Source organism: Salvia splendens, chromosome 11 (assembly GCF_004379255.2).
Source record: "Salvia splendens isolate huo1 chromosome 11, SspV2, whole genome shotgun sequence".
NCBI lineage: Eukaryota > Viridiplantae > Streptophyta > Magnoliopsida > Lamiales > Lamiaceae > Salvia > Salvia splendens.
Window position 1 is genome coordinate 2,313,868 of NC_056042.1, and position 19,575 is coordinate 2,333,442.

The following is a 19,575-nucleotide window of genomic DNA, read 5'->3' on the forward strand; positions in this document are numbered from 1 at the left end:
GAATTTAACATACACGTGAAGCCCAACAACGAATAGTTTGGTTGCTGAATAAATATAAAATTCAAATTCGAAATAAAGAACTTATTTCGTGAAGATTTCATTATTACAATCTACACCCACCACTATAAAATTAGATCACCATTGTAAGTGGCATAAAATAATAGAAAATGACTAAGAGTCCCAAAGTTGTATACTTGTATTAGTTTGATACTACTTAATTCATTTATATTTCAACCCCAAGATCCACCTATATGCAAGTCCAAATTGTCGACTTAGTTCATTCAAATAAATTAAACTTACTAGTTGGTTTGTCATCTCCTTGTTTAACCACTAAAGTAGACTATCGATATATTATTTTATGGCATATTAAAATATTATGCATTAATATTATGGGGTAGTGTTAAAATGTAAACTCTAAACATTATATACAAAACTTCACATTATGATCTATACTGTTTGAAAATGTCAACCGACGACAAACTAACAGCAACAAAAAATATCAACACAACATCAACTATTGGCATTGCGTTGACATTTTTTGTTGCTATTATTTTGTTATCTATTGACATTTTTTAATAATTCAAATCATAGTTTGTAGTTTGTACAATATGTAAAGTTTGCATTTGATTACATCCCTAATGCAACGTATCTAAATATAACAATCTAAAATTAAATATGGTCTGCGAGATCAGTTATCCCTCAATAATATATTCACACAAGTTATTGATCAAGGACAAAGTAAATCATTATCGAGGATAAAATACATTTAAATATAATCGTCTTAAAGTAATTCCCTCACTTTATAATTTATTAACTCGAATGTGAAAAGGGGGAAGAATGTGGGGCCAAAGGATTATATCCTAATCTAAAAATTAGAATTTAAATTAGTCTTGGTTAGTTGAAAGTAGTGTTAAACATTCTACGAAAATGAGCTAACATGGCAACGGTTGCGTGAAAATATTTGTTTTTTGCTCTAAAAAAAGTAGAAACAATTGCAAGTTGTTTTTGAGACGATAATTTTGTTGAATATTTGACATTTTTTAGTTGTTTGTCACGAAAGGTGCCTACAAGCCTACAATTTAATTTTATTTGTCACGTTTATGTTCATTGGCAGTTGTGTTTATGTTAGTGTTATTATACCAAATGAGTAATTTGACGAATCGACATGGTAGAAATGCGATTTGATACGATTACACAATATTTTCTAGGGAAGTGGGAGAGAAAGTGAAAATAAGAAAATGATTGTATTAAAAATTAATGAGTAAAAAGTGTGAGAAAAATCATAGTACTGAATATGAAAATTTGATCCATTTTCATACGAAGTCTGTTTTCAGTTATTTCATGCTAATTTTTTTTTTATGAAATTATAGCAGGATGAAAATTATTTAGTGACTATTTTTATTTAGGTCCGTACAATGAAATAGTTCAATTTTATTTTTAATAAATTCTTTCTTTAATGAGATGAGATCGTTCTCCACTAACATACTCCATTAAAACTCATACTGTTTCAAAAGCTTCTATTATTATGGGATGAATGTAGTATTATTGTTACAAATAACATTAATTATTCTTATAAATAAAAGTGTTAATCTAATCTAAATTCTAATAAACTCCACCACGACTCTGTCGAAGCAACCACCACCACTGTAAACAGGTCCTCCCCACCGCATTGTTCGATAGCAGCCAATAAAGCCATCCAACAATCTAATGAAGAAGGGATGTGAAAATCTCTGCCTCCAAACCTTCCACCAACCTCATCGGCAGTCACAACATCCGTGATCTACCCGCTTCGTGCGACCCTAGCCTCCTCTACAAGAACACCACATTCGACACCCAAAAATGTTATAACACCTAATCTGCCGCTACCTCACTCGCAAGACTTCACTTATTAAGTTATTAATCGAGTAAGGGGTGTTACAAAATAACAGTAGGCAAAACATGCCCAATTCATGGTGTGATGATATTAATATGAGCCCATTCATATTGGCCATATGGCTAAATTGGTTATCAACATTGGGCCAGGCCCATGAGAGTATATTTGTCAATCATTAGTATAAGAAATAACGCAGCGAAAACCGATGTTATATTGACGATATTACCCTTGATCCATATGAGTAATGGATGCCTCTATTATTTACCATGTTACCCTTGATTGTGCCGCGTGTCTAGTATTTATTGGCCATCAGGATTCTAGAGCAGTTAATCGGATTCAGAGGATTCAGCAGCATGATTGAACTGAAAACTTGTGGTGTAGCAATCAGCTCTCATACTGTTCTTACCTCTTTAGCTACTTTCCTCTTTCCGTAACTCAAGTCACCGCAAATCGCCGCCGCGTCTTCACCAGCTCCTCCACGAAACGTGAAATTCATGCTTTTTTGGGAGCAATTTCTTAGTTTTTATTATTTTGATCTGTAAGTTGCAGCAGTTGTACAATTGAGGAGCTTCGGATCATCTAAAATCTCTAATTCTCGAATCTGTATCTGAATGGCGGCCGCGATTCTGCATGGAGTTGGAGCTACAACGCCTCTCTCATCGGTCAATTACAATAATTCTCGCAGATCGCTCCCAGGTTCTGGTATTACAGGTTTTGTTTGCAGTGCTAGTGTTAATTTATTATTTCCTCTTATTGTACTTAGAAATTTGCTTGATTCCCCCTTCCCTTGAGTAATTGCTTTCCGTTATTGTAACAAGCTCTTGTTAATTCAGTTATTTGTGGCTGCGTGGGATGATTTTGATATTCATTTCGAAAATCCTAATCTTTATGTTAGCCCTAGTTTATGTATATGCTGTTGTGGTTTTTGTATTCAACCAGTTTTATCTAATTAAGTGTAAGTATTTAGATTGGGTTTTGATGTTTCCTATTTTTATCAATATATTCCAGAGAGGAAAAGAGCTTCATTTGTCATTCAATGCTATGGAAGTTTGTCGTCTGGATTGAACATCGGTATTAACAGGGCGGCAAAGTTATCAACTAATGCAGTTGCAGTAAGTTTACCATTGACAAAACAGTGTGTGCATTCTTATTCCAGCGTGTATATTCATCTCTGACTAGCTATTTATAACTATCCTAATTTGTTGTGTTCTTTTCTTACGGCAGACGAAGCAAGACAGTGTAACAGCTTCTACTCCATCCAAGCCCGGGTACTTCTTGTTTTTCTCCTTTATTGCAAATCTAGTCTCGGTTTATAGACCAATTACTGATAAGTATGCTGCCATTTTTTATTTGGATGAAGATCTCAAAGATGTTCGTTTTTCTTCATTAGTGGAAAAGAATGAACTAATGAAATTTTGACAAAGTCTTATTCCAAACTTATTCTGTTGCTTGTTATACTGATATGAAAATTGATCAATGAATTAAAACATCAGTTCGTTTAACCCCATAGAAAATTTATGAACTTTTCTTCGCTTAACAGGCCTCATATGTACTTTACCTTTTCTTCCTAAGAAGAAATTTATTACTAATATTCCTATAGTCTGGTATGATTAGTTGATTCTAGAATCAACTCCTCAAATAGTTCTTGTAACTTAGATGGTCCCGATTTCTATACATCTATGTCAATTTATTAATAACTATGATTTCAGATTAGGAGTCTTCATGCAGTTAACCTAATTCATAGGAAAGTCTCAGGATTATGCATGTTGACTACGTGAATTACACAAAACTCAAATTCCCAACTATTAATAATCCCCCGTGGAGATTCTCATTGTGAGTGTCTAAACTAATCAGTTATCCGTTTTGAATTAGGGTGGAGTTACACTTGGATTTGTGTCACTTGAATCCGATTGTACTAACTTATTGACACCTCTTAATTAATTGAGATGAGAATATTTGACCATTCATTACTTGCCATGACCGTTCCCAGGCATGAACTTTTGCTTTTTGAGGCTCTCCGTGAAGGGCTGGAAGAAGAGATGGAACGAGATCCCTGGGTTTGTGTCATGGGTGAAGATGTTGGCCACTATGGAGGATCATACAAGGTTACAAAGGGCAGCAGATAAGTATGGTGATCTCAGAGTCCTCGACACACCCATTGCTGAAAACTCATTCACTGGCATGGGCATTGGAGCTGCCATGACTGGATTGCGCCCCATTGTTGAGGGAATGAACATGGGTTTTCTCCTTCTAGCCTTCAATCAGATCTCTAACAACTGTGGCATGCTTCACTACACATCTGGGGGTCAGTTTAAAATACCAATAGTCATCCGTGGCCCTGGCGGTGTTGGTCGACAGCTTGGAGCAGAGCACTCACAGCGACTGGAGTCATATTTCCAGTCAATTCCTGGGATCCAGATGGTGGCTTGCTCGACGCCTTATAATGCCAAGGGTTTGATGAAAGCAGCTATTAGAAGTGATAATCCTGTTATTCTCTTTGAGCACGTCTTACTCTACAATCTAAAAGAGAGAATCCCAGATGAAGAGTATGTATTGAGTCTCGAGGAATCTGAGATGGTCAGAACGGGCGAGCACGTCACCATTCTAACATATTCTAGAATGAGGTATCATGTTATGCAGGCTGCTAAGACTCTGGTGAACAAAGGATATGATCCTGAAGTCATTGATATCAGATCATTGAAGCCATTTGATCTTCACACCATTGGGAATTCAGTGAAGAAGACTCATCGCGTGGTCATTGTTGAAGAGTGCATGAGAACGGGTGGAATTGGTGCCAGCTTGACAGCTTCAATAAATGAACACTTCCATGATTATTTGGATGCTCCAATTGTGTGTTTGTCATCTCAGGATGTGCCAACTCCATATGCCGGGACTCTGGAGGACTGGACTGTTGTTCAACCTGCACAGATTGTTGCTGCTGTTGAGCAGTTCTGCCGGTAGAACCTAACATCCATTCTTGATTTGTACTATTGCCAAATTTTGTGATAAAATTGTAGGTTTGTTCGAGTTGCTTTTGTTTAAGGTGTGATCTGTTTCAGTAAGTCAGACTGACCTTGTAGTTGTTTTTTCTCTTTCTAGCTGGTAAATTGATGTTGGAAGTGTTGCAACTTTAAAGATTTTGTTGCATACGAATTCCCTTTGCCCTTGACATACGTGCCAGATAAGTCTCACCACTATTAAGTTGCATATGCTCAATGGTGCAGTTTACAGTGAAAGAGCAACCAGCATGATTCTTCTAATAACAGATTTCAGAGTGCAGTCATGCCTAGCTTCCTGCTCTGTCATTATTGTTTTATCACAGCTATCTGCAGGCACACGTATACACGGAAAACAACCAATTTCGGAAGCATTTCCTTAATGCCAAAAGCTCAGGATGGATTAGAACTTAGAAGAAGCCCAACCATAAGAGGGCTTTGTGCCCACCTCTTCATTGCTAAGTATTTCCCTTCACTTCCCCTCTTCTAAGCTTAAACATTCAACTGTTTTATGTTTCATTACTCAATTTATTCCCCGATCACCTAGAATACAGCTCTCTAGCACATTTATATCCAGATTATGCAGAAATCGCTAACTTGTGGATTTGAACATATTTGCTCGTCGTACCTCACATATTTGAACAATAGATCATATCATAGTTTTCATATCATGGCACAGCTATGATCCATGAAGTATCTTAACTAGTAGGCTTTCCCGTTCATGTTTCCTTCTCGTTTACGATGTGACATGGCCCGTGGCATTGCTCAATGAGTGTAGGCATCACACACAGTTTTTTTTATCATATCTTACAATGGTCCATGAAGTAGCTTAACTTGTGCTCATGCTTCCTTCTTGTTTACATTGTGACATTGCTCAACGAGTGTAGACGTATCTACGCACATGTGAACATGGGCATTGTCTGAGTCAATACATGCTCTCAGCACGTCAGGTGTTTGTTGTTGCCTGTTGGTGTGTGGACTGTGGGAACCCAGCATAATTTTGTTTTGCATTGCTCTACGACATATTTAATTCGCGTCGTTTGTGTGCATTGAATAATGTGCTGGTTGTGTTTTGCTGCATTTCTACTCTCCATGTGGAGCAAAAAGAAACCATATCTTTTTCTTTGCCTGCTCAAATCTTGTCCTCATATCATCTCTTTATCTACCTAATCTGTGTCTCAAGAATCACATGTAGATCAATCTTGTAATTTCATTGAATTGCATTGTTATTATACTTGGCCAACTGTCTCTCTCTCTCTAGGCAAAGCAGATATTTAGTGGAGTAGCACATTGGGCACAAGTGGCCTTCAATGCTCCTGGTTACTATCATTGAACTCTTTTATTCTCACACACAGAGCACTCTGTTTCTTTTAATGTTAGGTTGCCAAAACAAATATGTACAAAACATAGTCTAAACCAATCCAAACAATTATCATTTACTCCCTCCGTCCATCATTAGGAGTCTCATTTGAATTCGTCACGGGTTTTGAGAAATATAAATAAAAGTGGGTGAGAAAAGATAGTGGGATGTGGGACCCATTTTTATATATTAGTTTTATAATAGAATGCGAGTGAAATGAGTTAGTGGAAAGTGATGTCTACCTACCATTTACCATTTATAGTAAAATTGAACCGGATCTCCTAATGGCGAAATGACTAAAATGGTAAATCGAGACTCCTACATGCGGACGGAGGGAATACTTTTTTTTTTCTTCAGGATTTGTAATTAAATTTCTTGACTTGTTTTCAAATTGATCCTTAGGAGACTATTTCGTACTCCCACCCTCTATGAATAGAAGTCTTACTTTTTTTAGCATGACTTCTTAGAAACATGAAGAAATGCGAGTCGTGAAAAATGAGTGGAATGTGTTCCATTATACTCCGTACTAATTTTATATTGAAATGTGAGATATATTTCATTTATAGAAAAAATGAAATGAGACTTCGAGAAACCAAAAATAGCAAAATTAGATTAATTGCCACTCAACTTAATAGTACTTCAATAAAGTTTTAAATTTCTGCACAAAAATTCAAGACTGAGTCACCATGTATTAATGTATAGGGGAATATCTTATCAAATATACTTGCTACGTTTTATCCAGATGTATTAAGATCCAGTCTGTGTTATTGAATATGATTACACGTGTAGAAATGAAAAAAAGTTGCATGCAGAAGAAAGCAGGGTTTGATCAGCTGAAATCCACGCGATACATAAGGGGCAGTTTTTACTTGAATTTAATTAGTTTCAACCTAGTTAAAATTAGCTTAACTTTGAGTCTGGGCTATATCTCAGTTTCAGTGTATCTGATGTCTGATGATAATTATTTCGGTCTTAATAGAGTTGTTAACTGGGCCAAGTCAGGTTTAGGCTATATCTCAGTTTCAGTGTGTCTGATGTCCGATGATAATTATTTCGGTCTAAATAGAGTTGTTAACTTGGCCAAGTCAGGTTTAGGCTATATCTCAGTTTCAGTGTGTCTGATGTCCGATGATAATTATTTCGGTCTAAATAGAGTTGTTAACTGGGCCAAGTCAGGTTTAGGCTATATCTCAGTCTCAATGTGTCTGATGTCCGATGATAATTATTTCGGTCTAATTGTCTAAATACTGATCATGGACATGATAAGCTATTGTCTCACAAACTAGCTAATTAGATGCAAGCCTCTTCTTGAGTGGACTCCTCCTTTTTGTCCCCAACCTACACGGTATTAGCAGCCGTTTCCAGCTGTCGTTCCCCTCTCATGGACAAGTTCTCCTAGGCTTGAGCTAGCCATGTGCCAATGCGGAGTTCGAGCCAACTTGTTCCGACTTAAACTTCCGTAGATTCAGAAAATTTGTAATACTACCAAATTATACAAGGCCAGTTTTGGTATCTCTAATCAAGTCAAGTTCGAACTTAAACTAAATAAGCTGAGAAACTATTAAGTTTTAGTTTTCAAGGTACTAAAAGTTGACTGTAATTTAACGTAATGAAATCCAAATAGATTCTATTTTGAAAATTAATACTAGTAGGAATATAACATAAAAACTAGTTGAATTGAGATTTTTGAGCTTTTTTCATTAGTTTTTTTTGAAGGAATTGGTCTTAAAACTTATTGGCGTGCAAGTTAGAGCCGACAAAGGCCGTGCAAGTCTTTTTTTATTTCTATAATTAAAGGAGTACTTTTTTTTGTGAAATTATTCGTTCCATTTTTATGAGTTTTATATATTAATACACCTGTAATATTTGAATTTGCACAAAATAAAACATTAGAGCGCGCGTATACTCTCTGGTATGACTTCAATACAAAATATCAAATCTATCACTTAAAAGTATGAAAACTATCATTTTATAATCTCAAACTATTTTGATTTAATGAAAAAAATATCCTAAATTAACCATAAAAAATATTAGTTAAAGTAAGATGTTTTTAGCAATTCAGGATTTTTTTCGTAATAAGGAAATAATTTAGAATTCAAAGAGATATTTTTTCATTAAAATACCATATGAAACTTAACCTACATTAAACAAAGGTGATTTGTTTTTGATTGACTTACATAGAGAAACATGGGCAGGGCAATGCACCTAGTCCTATGTAGATTCCTATAGCCCAATACAAAAACATGAGTAGAGCAATGCACCTAGTCCTATGTAGAAACCTAGCCTAATACAAAATTTTGGTTCCCATTATAATTTACAATACGTGTCACTGATTTAGGCACATGATGAAGCACAACAACCCTCTCAAGAAGACAACCTCCTCAAAATAGCTTTCCCTTTATTCCATTGTAAAATACATTTGATTCTACGCATATGGTCTAGTATGCATAATAGGATCATAATAAATTAACCGAAATTGAGAAAAGGAAAGAGAAATTCGGGAATCTCGCGGTCCTCCTACATCATCGGGCGCTTAAATCTGACTAAACAGAGTTTGAAAGGGCAGCCGACAGGCGAAATTCCGCAACCCTAATCGAAAGGGCGCCGTAAAACTGTCGAGTAAACCTCATCACATGATACGTGGAGCCCTAACCGTTACACTCTCGTGTCATCTTCTGTACGCATATTAATTAGTACAGTGTATACATCGATGATCGTGCATGTGTGGTATGGCCGTATCAATATACTATCCTAATACAAACCCAATAAGTGTGGTTGAGTGGTAGAGACTAATCTATTCTTAATCAAATGTAAGTTGATTAAACTTTGATTTTGGATATATAATAGCTATAAATCTTTAGTCAATTGTCTTACCTTCTGAGATGCTTACAAGTCAGAGAAGAGATTAGTCATTGGGATAGTTGGCAGATACTCTGATTATAAAACCAAAAAAAAATACTATTCCAATACACGTGGCGAGCATTCATGACCGTAACACGAACATGTAGAAGGATAGTTAGTCTTGGTATCTTCCAAGGTGGTAGGAAGTTCTCTGTGGGCAAGAGCTTGAATTGAGGGGAGTTTGTGCCTAGCAGAAGACAAGGGTGCGGTTATGGTCAGTCTAAATTATATGCTTTCAAAGGTGACGATGTTTTCTGCTACAAATTATGGGCAAAGTTTGATTTCAAAGAAAGTGATAAATAGTTAGTCCATTCTCCTTTTTCTTTTCAATGAATGCAAAAACTAAAAACATTCATAAATCCTGGCAATCATATTATACTACTCCTCAAGAATTAGTAAGAGACTTCTATTAAAATGTAGACTAAACATAGAAAAATAAGATTCTTATTTAAAAACTTAATTATTTGATTAAGTTGAGATTATTTTTGATTGTACATATTCTTCATGTCACATCGCAACGACATCTATAGTGAATAAGTGATCATTGTGCCCTACTGCACAACATAATTAGACCAACGTGGTAAAATATCAATACGCGTATATAATTAAATATAATAGATATTTACGATATAAGTTTTAAATAAGTATCGTGCATTCAATTAGAAATAACTCGAAGATTCGAAATGACACTACTGAAATTAAAATATGATCAAATTGCATAACATAATTACTTGATGAGTTGATGTGTCCTTTTTTTGAGATTAATTATATGGAAATATTACTAATGTACAATTTTTGAATTTGCTCTTCAACCATCTAATAGATCTCAACCTAGTAAATGATTTGGAACATGACTCTTCTATTACACAATAATTCAACCGATTGAGTAATGATCCGGTTGATCTAATACTTGATGAATCAATTCCATCTCATTGGCGGATCCAGGTTAATGTGATCGGGATCAACCGACCCCGTCGCCGATCGGGGGCCGAAAAATTTCATTAACTTCGGTTTTAGGAGTTGACGATAATTCTATGACGCGGTAGCTCTGCCTCAACCTTTCGATACTAGAGGTTCACTTTCGTTCTTCATTCACGTACCTTCCATTGCTAGCGACGACTGCTGCACCTCTAACGCCTTTTGACAACCTTTTTCATTGTGTCTGACTTTACGAGTTCTATTGGATCCGCTTGTTACATATCGCATATGGAGTTATGCCATCTTGAAATTAAATGTTTGTATTTAATGTATACATCATCTCGAAAACCATAAATTAACCTAATTCGACATCAAATGTTAGCTATGGACATTTCGTGTTTCCTCCACCATGCCCCAAACACAAATAAAATTAAACCTTATTGGTGCCACGAGACACACATTATGGTTGACCTTAATAAATCCATCTTCCTTAAAAAGTAGAAAACCTGATCAATCAATTAGTGGAAACTCCAGTTCATCATGCTTAATTATCTATTTGTCACGTTTATGTTCATTGGCAGCTGTGTTTATGTTAGTGTTATTATACCGAATGAGTAATTTGACGAATCGACATGGTAGAAATGCGATTTGATACGATTACACAATATTTTCTAGGGAAGTGGGAGAGAAAGTGAAAATAGGAAAATAATTGTATTAAAAATTAATGAGTATAAAGTGTGAGAAAAATCATAGTACTGAATATGAAAATTTGATCCATTTTCATACGAAGTCTGTTTTCAGTTATTTCATGCTATATTTTTTTTATGAAATTATAGCAGGATGAAAATTATTTAGTGACTATTTTTATTTAGGTCCGTACAATGAAATAGTTCAATTTTATTTTTAATAAATTCTTTCTTTAATGAGATGAGATCGTTCTCCACTAACATACTCCATTAAAACTCATACTGTTTCAAAAGCTTCTATTATTATGGGATGAATGTAGTATTATTGTTACAAATAACATTAATTATTCTTATAAATAAAAGTGTTAATCTAATCTAAATTCTAATAAACTCTACCACGACTCTGTCGAAGCAACCACCACCACAGTAAACAGGTCCTCCCCACCGCATTGTTCGATAGCAGCCAATAAAGCCATCCAACAATCTAATGAAGAAGGGATGTGAAAATCTCTGCCTCCAAACCTTCCACCAACCTCATCGGCGGTCACAACATCCGTGATCTACCCGCTTCGTGCGACCCTAGCCTCCTCTACAAGAACACCACATTCGACACCCAAAAATGTTATAACACCTAATCTGCTGCTACCTCACTCGCCAGACTTCACTTATTAAGTTATTAATCGAGTAAGGGGTGTTACAAAATAACAGTAGGCAAAACATGCCCAATTCATGGTGTGATGATATTAATATGAGCCCATTCATATTGGCCATATGGCTAAATTGGTTATCAACATTGGGCCAGGCCCATGAGAGTATATTTGTCAATCCATTAGTATAAGAAATAAGGCATTGAAAACGGATGTTATATTGACGATATTACCCTTGATCCACATGAGTAATGGATGCCTCTATTATTTACCATGTTACCCTTGATTGTGCCGCGTGTCTAGTATTTATTGGCCATCAGGATTCTAGAGCAGTTAATCGGATTCAGAGGATTCAGCAGCATGATTGAACTGAAAACTTGTGTTGCAGCAATCAGCTCTCCTACTGTTCTTACCTCTTCAGCTACTTTCCTCTTTCCGTAACTCAAGTCACCGCAAATCGCCGCCGCGTCTTCACCAGCTCCTCCACGAAACGTGAAATTCATGCTTTTTTGGGAGCAATTTCTTAGCTTTTATTATTTTGATCAGTAAGTTGCAGCAGTTGTACAATTGAGGAGCTTCGGATGATCTAAAATCTCTAATTCTCAAATCCGTATCTGAATGGCGGCCGCGATTCTACATGGAGTTGGAGCTACAACGCCTCTCTCATCGGTCAAATACAATAATTCTCGCAGATCGCTCCCAGGTTCTGGTATTACAGGTTTTGTTTGCAGTGCTAGTGTTAATTTATTATTTCCTCTTATTGTATTTAGAAATTCGCTGGATTCCCCCTTTCCTTGAGTAATTGCTTTGCGTTATTGTAACAAGCTCTTGTTAATTCAGTTATTTGTGGCTGTGTGGGATGATTTTGATATTCATTTTCGAAAATCCTAATCTTTATGTTAACCCTAGTTTATGTATATGCTGTTGTGGTTTTTGTATTCAACCAGTTTTATCTACTTAAGTGTAAGTATTTAGATTGGGTTTTGATGTTTCCTATTTTTATCAATATATTCCAGAGAGGAAAAGAGCTTCATTTGTCATTCAATGCTATGGAAGTTTGTCGTCTGGATTGAACATCGGTATTAACAGGGCGGTAAAGTTATCAACTAATGCAGTTGCAGTAAGTTTACCATTGACAAAACAGTGTGTGCATTCTTATTCCATTCATCACTGACTAGCTATTTATAACTATCCTAATTTGTTGTGTTCTTTTCTTACGGCAGACGAAGCAAGACAGTGTAACAGCTTCTACTCCATCCAAGCCCGGGTACTTCTTGTTTTTCTCCTTTATTGCAAATCTAGTCTCGGTTTATAGACCAATTACTGATAAGTATGCTGCCATTTTTTATTTGGATGAAGATCTCAAAGATGTTCGTTTTTCTTCATTAGTGGAAAAGAATGAACTAATGAAATTTTGACAAAGTCTTATTCCAAACTTATTCTGTTGCTTGTTATACTTATATGAAAATTGATCAATGAATTAAAACATCAGTTCGTTTAACCCCATAGAAAATTTATGAACTTTTCTTCGCTTAACAGGCCCTCATATGTACTTTACCTTTTCTTCCTAAGAAGAAATTTATTACTAATATTCCTATAGTCTGGTATGATTAGTTGATTCTAGAATCAACTCCTCAAATAGTTCTTGTAACTTAGATGGTCCCGATTTCTATACATCTATGTCAATTTATTAATAACTATGATTTCAGATTAGGAGTCTTCATGCAGTTAACCTAATTCATAGGAAAGTCTCAGGATTATGCATGTTGACTACGTGAATTACACAAAACTCAAATTCCCAACTATTAATAATCCCCCGTGGAGATTCTCATTGTGAGTGTCTAAACTAATCAGTTATCCGTTTTGAATTAGGGTGGAGTTACACTTGGATTTGTGTCACTTGAATCCGATTGTACTAACTTATTGACACCTCTTAATTAATTGAGATGAGAATATTTGACCATTCATTACTTGCCATGACCGTTCCCAGGCATGAACTTTTGCTTTTTGAGGCTCTCCGTGAAGGGCTGGAAGAAGAGATGGAACGAGATCCCTGGGTTTGTGTCATGGGTGAAGATGTTGGCCACTATGGAGGATCATACAAGGTTACAAAGGGCTTGGCAGATAAGTATGGTGATCTCAGAGTCCTCGACACACCCATTGCTGAAAACTCATTCACTGGCATGGGCATTGGAGCTGCCATGACTGGATTGCGCCCCATTGTTGAGGGAATGAACATGGGTTTTCTCCTTCTAGCCTTTAATCAGATCTCTAACAACTGTGGCATGCTTCACTACACATCTGGGGGTCAGTTTAAAATACCAATAGTCATCCGTGGCCCTGGCGGTGTTGGTCGACAGCTTGGAGCAGAGCACTCACAGCGACTGGAGTCATATTTCCAGTCAATTCCTGGGATCCAGATGGTGGCTTGCTCGACGCCTTATAATGCCAAGGGTTTGATGAAAGCAGCTATTAGAAGTGATAATCCTGTTATTCTCTTTGAGCATGTCTTACTCTACAATCTAAAAGAGAGAATCCCAGATGAAGAGTATGTATTGAGTCTCGAGGAATCTGAAATGGTCAGAACGGGCGACCACGTCACCATTCTAACATATTCTAGAATGAGGTATCATGTTATGCAGGCTGCTAAGACTCTGGTGAATAAAGGATATGATCCTGAAGTCATTGATATCAGATCATTGAAGCCATTTGATCTTCACACCATTGGGAATTCAGTGAAGAAGACTCATCGCGTGGTCATTGTTGAAGAGTGCATGAGAACGGGTGGAATTGGTGCCAGCTTGACAGCTTCAATAAATGAACACTTCCATGATTATTTGGATGCTCCAATTGTGTGTTTGTCATCTCAGGATGTGCCAACTCCATATGCCGGGACTCTGGAGGACTGGACTGTTGTTCAACCTGCACAGATTGTTGCTGCTGTTGAGCAGCTCTGCCGGTAGAACCTAACATCCATTCTTGATTTGTACTATTGCCAAATTTTGTGATAAAATTGTAGGTTTGTTCGAGTTACTTTTGTTTAAGGTGTGATCTGTTTCAGTAAGTCAGACTGACCTTGTAGTTGTTTTTTCTCTTTCTAGCTGGTAAATTGATGTTGGAAGTGTTGCAACTTTAAAGATTTTGTTGTATACGAATTCCCTTTGCCCTTGACATACGTGCCAGATAAGTCTCACCACTATTAAGTTGCATATGCTGAATGGTGCAGTTTACAGTGAAAGAGCAACCAGCATGATTCTTCTAATAACAGATTTCAGAGTGCAGTCATGCCTAGCTTCCTGCTCTGTCATAATTGTTTTATCACAGCTATCTGCAGGCACACGTATACACGGAAAACAACCAATTTCGGAAGCATTTCCTTAATGCCAAAAGCTCAGGATGGATTAGAACTTAGAAGAAGCCCAACCATAAGAGGGCTTTGTGCCCACCTCTTCATTGCTAAGTATTTCCCTTCACTTCCCCTCTTCTAAGCTTAAACATTCAACTGTTTTATGTTTCATTACTCAATTTATTCCCCGATCACCTAGAATACAGCTCTCTAGCACATCTATATCCGGATTATGCAGAAATCGCTAACTTGTGGATTTGAACATATTTGCTCATCGTACCTCACATATTTGAACAATAGATCATATCATAGTTTTCATATCATGGCACAGCTATGATCCATGAAGTATCTTAACTAGTAGGCTTTCCCGTTCATGTTTCCTTCTCGTTTACGATGTGACATGGCCCGTGGCATTGCTCAATGAGTGTAGGCATCACACACAGTTTTTTTTATCATATCTTACAATGGTCCATGAAGTAGCTTAACTTGTGCTCATGCTTCCTTCTTGTTTACATTGTGACATTGCTCAACGAGTGTAGACGTATCTACGCACATGTGAACATGGGCATTGTCTGAGTCAATACATGCTCTCAGCACGTCAGGTGTTTGTTGTTGCCTGTTGGTGTGTGGACTGTGGGAACCCAGCATAATTTTGTTTTGCATTGCTCCACGACATATTTAATCCGCGTCGTTTGTGTGCATTGAATAATGTGTTGGTTGTGTTTTGCTGCATTTCTACTCTCCATGTGGAGCAAAAAGAAACCATATCGGCATGAGTTTTAAGAAATATAAATAAAAGTGGGTGAGAAAAGATAGTGGGATGTGTGACCCATTTTTATATATTAGTTTTATAATAGAATGCGAGTGAAATGAGTTAGTGGAAAATGATGTCTACCTACCATTTACCATTTATAGTAAAATTGAACCGGATCTCCTAATGGCGGAATGACTAAAATGGTAAACCGAGACTCCTACAGGCGGACAGAGGGAATACCTTTTTTTTTTTCTTCAGGATTTGTAATTAAATTTCTTGACTTGTTTTCAAATTGATCCTTAGGAGACTATTTCGTACTCCCACCCTCTATGAATAGAAGTCTTACTTTTTTTAGCATGACTTTTTAGAAACATGAAGAAATGTGAGTCGGGAAAAATGAGTGGAATGTGTTCCATTATACTCCGTACTAATTTTATATTGAAATGTGAGATATATTTCATTTATAGAAAAAATGAAATGGGACTTCTATTAACGGACAAACCAAAAATAGCAAAATTAGATTAATTGCCACTCAACTTAATAGTACTTCAATAAAGTTTTATATTTCTGCACAAAAATTAAAGACTGAGTCACCATGTATTAATGTATAGGTGAATATCTTATCAAATATACTTGCTACGTTTTATCCAGATGTATTAAGATTCAGTCTGTGTTATTGAATTTGATTACACGTGTAGAAATGAGAAAAAGTTGCATGCAGAAGAAAGCAGGGTTTGATCAGCTGAAATCCACGCGATGCATGCATGCAAAATCACGAGAGGTTGTATCTTGACATTCACTCATTTTGTTTGCTTTTATAGTTCTTTAACTCTAACCGGTGTCGTCTCATGCTCATTTTGTAAGCATATATGGGAACATCCTTTGTTTCATTCTCTCACTTCGACATATAATGCCTCGTGCCTTCAACAGATATATGCAGTGGCGGATTCAAAAATTTTCGATTTGAGGTGCGACAAAACCCTTTGGATAATGTCTGACACACAGATGAGTTAAAGGGTATTATCGGGAATGTTTACGACAAAAAATAATTGTGTTATTTTTTTTATATTTCAGTTATGTACTTTATTTAAATTTTAATTTTTGATAATCGGTATATAAATTTACTTTAGATATATGAATGTGCATGATTACAATTGTGTTACTCTAAAATGGCTATACAATAGAAATAAGCTTCGTAGATTAATTTCACAAACTTACCTTGTTTTATTAATTTCTTTCTTAATTTAGGTGGCGATTGACAATCTTACTTCGGAAACGCCAAGATGATCCACAAGGTCGTTTTTTACATTTGTATATGAATTCTAGTACTATATATATAAAAAGCGTATCTCGATTAATGTATCAATCTAGTCCATAGATATTTTAACTTATGTATACAATAATTTATTTAGCATGAGAATGCATGATAAATAACGACAAATTAGTTCCTAATACCCATAAGGGGCAGTTTTTACTTGAATTTAATTAGTTTCAACTTAGTTAAACTTAGCTTAACTTTGAGTCTGGGCTATATCTCAGTTTCAGTGTGTCTGATGTCCGATGATAATTATTTCGGTCTAAATAGAGTTATTAACTGGGCCAAGTCAGGTTTAGGCTATATTTCAATTTCAGTGTGTCTGATGTCCGATGATAATTATTTCGGTCTAAATAGAGTTGTTAACTGGGCCAAGTCAGGTTTAGGCTATATTTCAGTTTCAGTGTGTCTGATGTCCGATGATAATTATTTCGGTCTAAATAGAGTTGTTAACTGGGCCAAGTCAGGTTTAGGCTATATCTCAGTCTCAGTGTGTCCGATGTCCGATGATAATTATTTCGGTCTAAATAGAGTTGTTAACTGGGCCAAGTCAGGTTTAGGCTATATCTCAGTTTCAGTGTGTCTGATGTCCGATGATAATTATTTCGGTCTAATTATTTAAATACTGATCATGGACATGGTAAGCTATTGTCTCACAAACTAGCTAATTAGATGCAAGCCTCTTCTTGAGTGGACTCCTCCTTTTTGTCCCCAACCTACACGGTATTAGCAGCCGTTTTCAGCTGTCGTTCCCCTCTCAAGGACAAGTTCTGCTAGGCTTGAGCTAGCCATGTGCCAATGCGGAGTTCGAGCCAACTTGTTCCGACTTAAACTTCCATAGATTCAGAAAATTTGTAATACTACCAAATTATACAAGGCCAGTTTTGGCATCTCTAATCAAGTCAAGTTCGAACTTAAACTAAATAAGCTGAGAAACTATTAAGTTTTAGTTTTCGAGGTACTATAAGTTGACTGTAATTTAACGTAATGAAATCCAGATAGATTCTATTTTGAAAATTAATACTAGTAGGAATATAACATAAAAACTAGTTGAATTGAGATGTTTGAGCTTTTTTCATTAGTTTTTTTTTGAAGGAATTGGTTTTAAAACTTATTGGCGTGCAAGTTAGGGCCGACAAAGGCCGTGCAAGTCTTTTTTTATTTCTATAATTAAAGGAGTACTTTTTTTGTGAAATTATTCGTTCCATTTTTATGAGTTTTATATATTAATACACCTGTAATATTTGAATTTGCACAAAATAAAACATTAGAGCGCACGTATACTCTCTGGTATGACTTCAATACAAAATATCAAATCTATCACTTAAAAGTATAAGAAAATTATCATTTTATAATCTCAAACTATTTTGATTTAATGAAAAAAATATCCTAAATTAACCATCAAAAATATTAGTTAAAGTAAGATGTTTTTAGCAATTCAGGATTTTTTTCGTAATAAGGAAATAATTTAGAATTCAAAGAGATATTTTTTTTTATTAAAATACCATTTGAAACTTAACCTACATTTAACAAAGGTGATTTGTTTTTGATTGACTTACATAGAGAAACATGGGCAGGGCAATGCACCTAGTCCTATGTAGAAACCTAGCCTAATACTACAAAATTTTGGTTCCCATTATAATTTACAATACGTGTCACTAATGTAGGCACATGATGAAGCACAACAACCCTCTCAAGAAGACAACCTCCTCAAAATAGCTTTCCCTTTATTCCATTGTAAAATACATTTGATTCTACGCATATGGTCTAGTATGCATAATAGGATCATAATAAATTAACCGAAATTGAGAAAAGGAAAGAGAAATTCGGGAATCTCGCGGTCCTCCTACATCATCGGGAGCTTAAATCTGACTAAACAGAGTTTGAAAGGGCAGCCGACAGGCGAAATTCCGCAACCCTAATCGAAAGGGCGCCGTAAAACCGTCGAGTAAACCTCATCACATGATACGTGGAGCCCTAACCGTTACACTCTCGTGTCATCTTTTGTACGCACATTAATTAGTACAGTCTATAGATCGATGATCGTGCATGTGTGGTATGGCCGTATCAATATACTATCCTAATACAAACCCATTAAGTGTGGTTGAGTGGTAGAGACTAATCTATTCTTAATCAAATGTAAGTTGATTGAACTTTGATTTTGGATATATAATAGCTATAAATCTTTAGTCAATTGTCTTACCTTCTGAGATGCTTACAAGTCGGAGAAGAGATTAGTCATTGGGATAGTTGGCATATATTCTGAGTATAAAACCAAAAAAAAATACTATTCCAATACACGTGGCGAGCATTCATGACCGTAACACGAACATGTAGAAGGATAGTTAGTCTTGGTATCTTCCAAGGTGGTAGGAAGTTCTCTGTGGGCAAGAGCTTGAATTGAGGGGAGTTTGTGCCTAGCAGAAGACAAGGGTGCGGTTATGGTCAGTCTAAATTATATGCTTTCAAAGGTGACGATGTTTTCTGCTACAAATTATGGGTTGATTTTAAAGAAAGTGATAAATAGTTAGTTCATTCTCCTTTTTCTTTTCAATGAATGTAAAAACTAAAAACATTCATAAATCCAGAAACTGACGATCATATTATACTACTCCTCAAGAATTAGTAAGAGACTTCTATTAAAATGTAGACTAAACATAGCAAAATAAGATTCTTATTTAAAAACTTAATTATTTGATTAAGTTGAGATTATTTTTGATTGTACATATTCTTCATGTCACATCGCAACGACATCTATAGTGAATAAGTGATTATTGTG

At 35.9% G+C, this 19,575-nt stretch overlaps 1 protein-coding gene and 1 pseudogene across 3 annotated transcripts; both read left to right on the forward strand.

Moving 5' to 3' along the window:
- Positions 1-2,223: 2,223 nt before the first annotated feature.
- Positions 2,224-5,042, forward strand: LOC121756495 (annotated as a pseudogene).
- Positions 5,043-11,735: 6,693 nt separating this feature from the next.
- Positions 11,736-14,552, forward strand: LOC121756155 (pyruvate dehydrogenase E1 component subunit beta-3, chloroplastic-like). 3 transcript variants are annotated; one of them, XM_042151621.1, is made up of 4 exons: positions 11,736-12,099; positions 12,398-12,501; positions 12,605-12,648; positions 13,372-14,552. In XM_042151621.1, exons 1-4 carry the CDS (start codon positions 12,000-12,002, stop codon positions 14,342-14,344), a joined length of 1,221 nt encoding a protein of 406 aa, XP_042007555.1. In that variant the 5' UTR covers positions 11,736-11,999; the 3' UTR covers positions 14,345-14,552. The 3 variants fall into 3 exon arrangements, with proteins under 3 accessions (XP_042007555.1, XP_042007557.1, XP_042007558.1); XM_042151623.1 differs by having other exon boundaries at positions 11,736-12,090; XM_042151624.1 differs by having other exon boundaries at positions 11,736-12,084.
- Positions 14,553-19,575: the final 5,023 nt, after the last annotated feature.

Bases quoted from the DNA above. Each gene is read 5' to 3' on its own strand.
- LOC121756155 (XM_042151621.1), top strand. From the start codon at position 12,000: ATGGCGGCCGCGATTCTACATGGAGTTGGAGCTACAACGCCTCTCTCA. The intron at 12,100-12,397 runs GTTTTGTTTGCA...AATATATTCCAG, and splicing joins CCCAGGTTCTGGTATTACAG to AGAGGAAAAGAGCTTCATTT. The intron at 12,502-12,604 runs GTAAGTTTACCA...TTCTTACGGCAG, and splicing joins TATCAACTAATGCAGTTGCA to ACGAAGCAAGACAGTGTAAC.